The 9,009-nt window shown below is 34.0% G+C and overlaps 1 protein-coding gene across 1 annotated transcript; it reads left to right on the top strand.

Moving 5' to 3' along the window:
- Nucleotides 1-3,884: 3,884 nt before the first annotated feature.
- Nucleotides 3,885-8,498, top strand: LOC132608858 (uncharacterized). Its single transcript, XM_060322626.1, has 3 exons — nt 3,885-4,441; nt 7,571-7,812; nt 7,990-8,498. The coding sequence occupies exons 1-3, from the start codon at nt 3,977-3,979 to the stop codon at nt 8,234-8,236; spliced, it is 954 nt and encodes a 317-aa protein (XP_060178609.1). The 5' UTR covers nt 3,885-3,976; the 3' UTR covers nt 8,237-8,498.
- The last annotated feature ends 511 nt before the right edge of the window (nt 8,499-9,009 follow it).

Genomic DNA, 9,009 nt, shown 5'->3' with positions numbered 1-9,009 from the left:
TAGTCCGAAAATAAATGGGCCTAGCCCACTACTCCTATAAATTATCAAAGTTACTTAGACACCCAACTAACACATAATATTATAAATTAGGCTCACTAGCCACTTAATTAATTCTCCAACTCATACCTTATATGAGTGCAAATAAAATTCCTATGAATAAACTATTCACACGCGTTAAATAGATATATTCTAAAATTTACCTGTTAATTAAATCACCGTGCCACCAATTCCCGCAAGTCAAGAATACCATTTAAAAGTACGAAAGTGTATTTTAGCGAAAACGAGACCAAAAGTGCTAAATGACCAAATGGGTCGTTATAAATCCAAACCCTGTCCTTCCTGTGGCCGGCTAAAAAGACCCAATATGTTTTGACATAAGAAGATTAATTAAAATTTTAATGTATATTATGGATGTCATTGTTTTTCGTTTTCAAAAATATTAATTTTATATTTTAAAACTAAATTTAAGAAACATAAATCATATTTTTTCATAGCAAACAATTATAAAAATAGTTACTCCCTATGCCCCAATTTATGTGATATACTTTTCCTTTTAGTCTGTCCCAAAAAGAATGATACATTTTTATATTTAGAAATAATTTAACTTCGAACATCCCATTATACCCTTAATGAAATGATTTACAGCTACACATATTTGTGACTTATTTTAGACCACACGTTTCAAAAAACTTCATTTCTTTCTTAAACTCCGTGTCTAATCAAATTATATTACATGAATTGGACGGAGGGAATACTAAAAAGAACTGTTGAGCAACTCAACTCCTCGGAACATGCTTTTCTAATTTCAAGTGGGAAGGAGATTTAATAGGACAGAATACCTACCAACCATAGGATAAATCAATATAAAATCACTAGCAAATTGCTTAGAAGTTTCTGCTTTTGTCGAAGCTTTTTTAGCTGAATAATGGTGTCATAAAACATAGAAAATTGTAAGTAGGAGTTTAGGCAAACGAATGAAAATGTACATATTAGAAAGGAAAAAAAAAAGAAGGAGGAGGAGGTAGAGACTAGGGAGGGGCAGCTAGAGTGAACTCTAAGGAGGAGGAGGTAGAGACTAGGGAGGGGCAGCTAGAGTGAACGTTTGGTATGAAGTATAAGCAAAAATAGTTTTAGAATGAAAATTTAGTAGTACTTTATCACTTGTTTGGTTGCTGACTTGGGATAAGTTATCCCAGCCTTAAAAATAGTACCGGGATAACTTATACCCATCAGAGGGTGGAATAATAATCCTGATATAACTTATTCGAGGATAAAACAGGGAAATTGACTGAAATAGCTGGAAATTTTAGGCATTTTAGGCTAAGTAGGGTGGAGGGTATTTTTGTAAACAAACAACTTCTTCTTAAAAATTAGGCAATGCATGTCATTTCTAATACAACATACCAAACAGTGGATAGAAAATAATACTATGATAACTAATTTCAATATAACTAATCTCAGGATAACTAATCCTAACATAACTAATCCCAGCATTACTTATCTTCAAACCAAACGACCCCTAAAGCTTTGGCGATTATTCAATTTCATAAATATGCAGTGGCGGACCAAAATTTAAGGGTCGTGGGTGCCTTATTAAGGTCTTCGTATACTTTATCCTCCTCAAACCCCGCATATTTTTCTAAAGACACATGATAATTTTTTTCTGGCGAGTCGGGTCTGATTCGTTTAAAAAAAAACTTTGTGACTTTGAAAAAAATAAGTCTACCCATTTTTTTAAATGAACCAGACCCGACCCATCAGAGACTTTTTTTTAAAGTCACGTGGCAACAACAACAACAACATACCCAGTAAAATCCCATAATGTGGGGTCTGGGGAGGGGAAAGTGTATGCAGACCTTACCTCTATCTCGGAAGATAGGGATTTTAAAGTCACGTGGCATTTTTCTTAAATTAAAAATAACCTAAATGATTTTTTTTAAATTTTGTTAGCGAAAAGGGTATATTTGCACCATTTTGTAACGGCAGGAGTATATTTGCACCATTTTTGTAACGGCAGAGGTATATATACACCACTTTTGTAACGAGGGGTATATCTGCTCTAAATCGCAAATATAAGGGGTATATTTGCACCTTTGCCCAATTTATATAAAATGATAATCGTTAAAGAAATTTTACTTTTTCAATTTATTTTAACTTATTATAATAAATTGTCTCTTATTTTTAGGTTATTCTTCGCAGTTATCATCAACAATATGTGTAATTATGTTTAGGAGTCTAAAATCCATCCTCTATGTAGAGAATCTTTACATAACTAGCATTTACATAATTCGCTTAGAAGGTGATTGTCGGTATCTATTTAAAATATATATATATATATATATATATATATATATATATATATATATATATTCATTAATAAGTTGGAATAAATGGTAATTTAAAATACATAAATGATATAAAAAATTCATTATACTGATTATATAGAGAACTTAAATCCTCAAGATATTTAGAATTTTTTACCAAAGTAAGCCATTATTTCAGCCAATTTACCAAAATAATATATTCTTTTGAAAATTTACAGAAGTAGAATAAATGTATTCCGCAGTAACGTATTATGCATTATTTTATTCAAAAATTCAACGAGCAAAAAAGTTAATGGTTAACGGTGTTAAAGGATAATTCGTTACTGTGAGTAGCGTTTTATGGTTAATACGTTACTGTGAGTGACGTTTTATGGTTAATTAATTGTTTCAATGTTCCACTGATTTGAGTTCTTTATTTTATACTAGCTGATTTGCTTTATTTTATGGAGTATATATGGTTCACTAAGGTCTCTTAGTCTACAACTTGATGGAAACCATTCGTAGCTACCATTTTGCTTTATACAAATTTAGTTCCAGCGAAGTGAATTAAGAGACCAAATTTAGCTGTTGTTTTGTTTCTAGAAGATGGAGTATTTTTCGTTAAGCAGTAGATATGAAAGATGGTTGCTTCTTAATTTTCATATATGAAAAGAATGTGATATATAAGCATTAATTACTAGTAGTTATTGTTGTAAACTTAAGACATTGTGTCTTTAATTTCTTTTGGGTCTTAACCATCTTGCACTTTAAAATGTATAAGAAAATGTTGAAAGGGAGAATTAACCAACTTCTGCTCATATAATTTCCCACTGCTGGTGTTGTTTTGAAATTGAAAAACTGCTATTTTACTTAGCTAATCAATACTTTTTTTTTATAAGGCTAATCAATTTTTTTTTTAATCCTAATCAATTTTTTTAAGGCTAATCAGTATCTTTTTGTAAGGCTAATCGATACTTTTTTTTTAAGGGTAATCAATATTGTCGGTAAAGTTTTATAATTACATCAATCAGAAGGGTTCGTAATTTGAAGAATTCTTTGCAGGATTTAACTGCTCGTGCCTGAATTCTGTAGAAACATTACTGTCAGTTACGTTTTAGCCTGAAGTTGTAACTCTGAGTTACGACTTTAAAATCAATTAATGTCAGATTTTGTATTCTTTAGAGTCGTTACTCACAGTAACGTATTAACCATAAAACGTTACTCACAGTAACGAATTACCCTTTAACACCGTTAATCTTTAACTTTTTTGTCTGTTGAATTTTTTGAATAAAATAATGTCTAATACGTTACTCTGAAATACGTTTATTCTAGTTTTGTAAATTTTAAAAAAATTGTATTATTTTAGTGAATTGGCTGAAATAATAGCATATTTTGGTCAAAGAATTTATGAAAAAGCCTCTATCTTAAGTATAGAGTAATAATGTTTGAATAAAATAAAAAATAAAAATAATTTTTAGGTGTTTTAAGCACCTGCCAAAAATGTAAGTTAGAATTGCCATAAGTACTCCTAATCTATTTTTATCTTGTTAAGTAGCTAAAAGTTTAAAATAAAGTTGTAATCATTCCAGAAAGCTTTATATAAAGTCATACTCTGGAAAAAGATTGGGAAAGTCGCAAACACCAGGGGAAGAGGAAAAAAAAACACAGAGGAAATGGAGAAAATACAGCACAAAAATGTATCAGTTAATGGCATAAAAATGCATGTAGCAGAAATTGGTGAAGGTCCAGCAGTTTTATTCCTACATGGTTTCCCTGAACTATGGTATTCATGGAGGCACCAAATGTTATACCTTTCTAACAAAGGTTACAGAGCCATTGCTCCTGATCTTCGTGGCTATGGTGACACTGATTGTCCAACAGATATCAGTAGTTACACTGCTTTCCATATTGTTGGTGACTTAGTTGCTCTTTTGGATGTTCTTGGTTTAGAGCAAGTGTTCTTAGTTGGACATGATTGGGGTGCTATCATTGCTTGGTATTTCTGCTTGTTTCGTCCTGATCGTATCAAGGCTTTGGTTAATCTGAGTGTTGTGTTCAATCCTAGAAACCCTTTGAGGAAACCAGTGGATAGCTTGAGAGAGTTGTTTGGTGATGACTATTATATGTGTAGATTTCAGGTATATTGCCTTTTCTTTATTGTTTCTTTTGTACGACTGAGCCAGAAATTTTGTCTAAGGGTCGAATTTTGAAGAAGTAATATATATAATATATATGATTCAGGGTGTTCAATATGTAGTATATATTGTAAGTAATAATTAATATGTCGACAGTATAATTTTTTGGCGAAGGGTATTCGATTGAACACCCTTGCTGGACTGTGGGTACGCCACTGCTTCTCTAACTGAACCAGAAAAATCCCTAAGGCCTATGTTATTGTTGAAAATTGCTTCTGTTACAACAAAAAACCAGAATAATAAGTAGTTTAGTTATAGGAGGGGTCTTTGTTTACATTTAAATTTAGTTAGATAAGTCTAGTTGAGATACTTTAAGTTACAGCTCTATTGCTCCTGGCCTTTGTGGCTATGGTGACACAGATTGTCCACAAGAAATCACTAGTTACACTGCTTTCCATATTGTTGGTGACTTAGTTGGTCTTGTGGATGTTCTGGGCATAGAGCAAGTGTTCTTAGTTGGACATGATTGGGGGTGCCTTAATAGCTTGGTATTTCTGCTTGTTTCGTCCTGATCGTATCAAGGCTTTGGTTAATCTAAGTGTTGTGTTCAGTCCTAGACATCCTTTAAGGAAACCAGTGGATAGCTTGCGAGAGTTGTTTGGTGATGACTATTATATGTGTAGATTTCAGGTTTGTTGCCTTCTTTTTCTTGTTTCTTTGTTACTTTTCTAACTGAACCAGAAAAATCGAAGATCTCTATTATACTGCCTCAGATTAGTTCAGGAATTGAGCTATTGTCTCCTCATGTGGTCTTAGCCAATCCGTACCTCACAAGCTAGCTCTTGGGAGTTGGGACTGGGTTAGGCTGAAACTCTTTTTCACTATCATGGTATCTGTGCCAAACTGTAAGGGTCGTTTGGTTGATGGTTAGGAAGTGAATTATTCATGTACTAAAACCAGCATAAGTAGTACCATGTTTGTTAGCATTTTAGTTTCTATGTATAAAATTAAGCACCCCAAATATGGTATTTGGTCACCAGTTTACAATCCTGCATAACAAATACATGTATAAGTTATGAGAGATTCTATGTATACATGTATAAGTTATGAGAGATTCTATGTATCACTTTATGCAGGGTAGAAGATGGACAAACTAATACATGAATAACTAAACCCTGCATAACTCTAACCAGCAACCAAACGACCCTAATGTGTTTCCAAATGTTATGTTATTCAGGCTCCAGTTGTGCCCTGGGCTTGCGGGGGGTGTTATAGTGTCCTACATTGGTTGAGGGATTAAGCAGTTGTCTCATTATATGGTCACCTTGGTTAGCTATTGAGGTTGAATTAGGCCCAATGTCCATGTCCTTATCACTTATGCTGAGAACTCCTCTAACAGGAATTTATTAGTTCTCTTTCCATTCTACTTTTTTGGTCTTTGGATGAAACTATAGTGGGCTCTGCCTATGTTAGCTTAGAATAGCTGGTCTTAAGTTTGGAAAAAATAGAACAGTTGCTGTAATACATTGACGGCAGTATCTTTAGAGGATTCATATAGTCTGATTGCAACTAGTTCGAGGTTGAGCCATAGTTGATTGATTGAATGTGTAGTGAGTTAAATATAGTATAGCAACTTGAAAAATATTGCTCAAGTTAAAGGTCTCTAATTTTGTTTGTTTTTAGTTACTTCATGTTGTTTATCAGTCTTGATTCTGGACCGTCTTTCTAGTGGGGAAAGAAAAAGCAGAACTTATAACTGCGTTCAGTTTCATATCTGGAGGGCAGCTAATGTGATGGATGCTATTAGTATCCTCAGATCCGCAAATTCTTTGACCACTTGTGCAGCTCTTTTCTTTAAGTAACTAAAGTTGAATCCCAAATACAAGTCAAACAGGAATAGGAGCTTTGATATCTGAGTCACTTTCAGAATGTGGTCATGTTTTAAAACTATGGAAGGCAAATGAATCCTGTTGCCAAAACTCATCCTGGATTTTAGTTTAAAACTTACGATGATGATACTATGGCTCCTTAACATGATTTGATCAGTTCTTTTAACCTCTTTAAGGAGTCTATAGATTCTTGTTTTGTCATTTTGTATCAGCTGTCACTTTCAAGTTTGTAAGATGTTATCTTCTCCAACTGAAGAGGAGAAAACAGTTGAATAACATTCTTAAAGCGCATCTTATTCTTAAGAGTCACAGTTACTTTTTCTTGTTTTTATTAGTGTTCTCTAGCCTCTAGAGCAGGAATAATATGTCCACATAATGTTAGATATGTTAGGGTTTGCCCTGAATTTCTTACCGTATTTAGATTTTACCATAATTGTGTTTTATTTCAAAAAAAAATTCTCGATGGAAAAGGTTTCCTTGGTGGAAAAGATCTCTTCCATATTTGAATAATCTTTTTTTGGAGGAAAAGTTTTGGACTTCTATAAATTGGAGATCCGTCTCTCACAAAAAAAAAACACAATAGCATTCACAATAGTCATTAAAAAGTATTATTCTCTCAGTAGGATTTTATGCTTTTATATTAGTTTTCTCATATGTAGGCCATTTGGCCAAACCATATTAGAATAATAGGCTTTTTTTAATATAGTTTCTTTGTTGTCTGAGTTATCGCTGTTCAAGGTTTGCAATTATTAGCTTTCGTATGACGCCCTGATTATTTCGATCCCAACAAGGTATCTGTTGCTTGATGTGACTTTTATTAAATGATAACATGGTTGCCAGAGTTTAATTTTGGTTTCTATGTTTGCCTTTGAATAGTCTTTCCGTGAATTGGAGGGTCTTCCTTTGTTTACTGAAATTACAAGTATCGTGAAGCGAAAAACAGTTCGGTTCTTACATTTATGCTGGTGCTTGCTCTTTTTGGTGAAATCTTATACAGTGCCACTTATTTCTCTGATGCCTGTTGGAACTTTTCTTACTTGCTATTACCCATCGTATAACTGCCTTTCCTTGAATAGAGCGGTTTGAGAATGAAATCCTACAGTAACATCAAGGTCCCACTAATATTCAAGTAACCGTAATCCGTTAATGTGAAAATAATGCAAGGTGACTCGATCAATGTGAAATTTAGTTTGAGTTTGCAGTAGCCAACTGTTTATTTTACTGATGCTGCTATTATGTTTAGGAACCTGGGAAAGTGGAAGAGGAATTTGCTTCTGCTGATACTGCAAAACTCATTAAAGGATTTCTTTCTTCACGTAGTTTACGCCCACCTTGCGTTCCCAAAGAGATAGGCTTTCAGGTCATTGCGCAGTCACCAGAGACATTACCCTCATGGATAACAGAGGAAGATGTGCATTATTATGCTGAGAAATTAAAAAAAACAGGCTTCACTGGAGGATTGAACTACTACCGGAATCTGGACAGGTATGTTATATTATTTTACTTTTCTAGGATCAACTAGTGAATCCAGGAATTTCTGGTGCTCATTATTACTTAATCTGCTGCTTGTGTTTACTTGAATTTCCTTATTTTAGTAGCAGTATATTGAAATTGGAAATATTAGTACATTCAAGATTTTGATCATCTATGCTCTAAATGCAGAAACTGGGAGCTTACAGCACCATTTAGTGGATGCAAAATTCAAGTTCCAACAAAGTTTGTGGTGGGTGACCTGGACCTGACGTACCACGTTCCTGGAACCAAGGAGTATATTCACAATGGTGGTTTCAAGAAAGACGTTCCTAATTTGGAGGAGGTTGTTGTAATGGAGGGAGTAGCTCACTTCATCAACCAAGAAAGGGCTGATGAAATAAGTGCCCACATTTATGATTTTATTCAGAGGTTTTAATCAACCGAGGCCCTCTTTGTCTTCGAGGTTTCTGCAACTTCACCACTTGGAATAAGCACAGTATACACTGTTGTAATGCTACCACTTGAATGTATCTACGATTGATACTGCATTTTACCTTTCTATAAATTACTGGAGGGCTTAGGCATAATTTGAGGTGAACTTGTTGTCGTTGAAGTTTGTGACAAAATAAGATCCAATCAGATTTATGTGCCTGAAATTGAAAATTTGATTTATGGAAAGATGATATTTGCCACTTAAATGGTATTTTTCAAACCTGAAAAATGCTATTCTTGAGCCGAGGGTCCTCGGAAACAGCCTCTCTACCCCCACCAAAGGTAGGGGTAAGGTCTGCGTACGACATGCATTTTTTTCACTATAAAGAAGATAAGTGGAAATAAGAGGGGTCTTTCTTCTCACATGTAAGACAGCTGGTTTATCCTCTAATATGTATTCAACCTTGGCGTAGGTGGCCATAATCTCTACCTGCATCCTGGCAGAATACAACGTTGATTACTATTTCCTCTCAATGGTAATCTACGAAGTCTACAAACACTGCCATCCTTTATCTAAACCTTGAAATGTTTTGACCTTCCTTAGAATGTTGCTGTAGACTTGTACATAGGAAAGTGCAGACTGATGAGAATTGCTAAACTTTTACCTAGATGTAAGCATGTAAACAATGATTTTGAAGGGAGATCCAGGACCAACTTGGAATTAGAATGAAAAGCCCAGAAGTAGTTCCCTGCTGTGTTGGATAAAATTTGCATAAA

Source organism: Lycium barbarum, chromosome 9 (genome assembly GCF_019175385.1).
Source record: "Lycium barbarum isolate Lr01 chromosome 9, ASM1917538v2, whole genome shotgun sequence".
NCBI lineage: Eukaryota > Viridiplantae > Streptophyta > Magnoliopsida > Solanales > Solanaceae > Lycium > Lycium barbarum.
The sequence above is the reverse complement of the archived record's forward strand: the minus strand, read 5'-3'. Positions and strand labels throughout refer to the sequence as shown.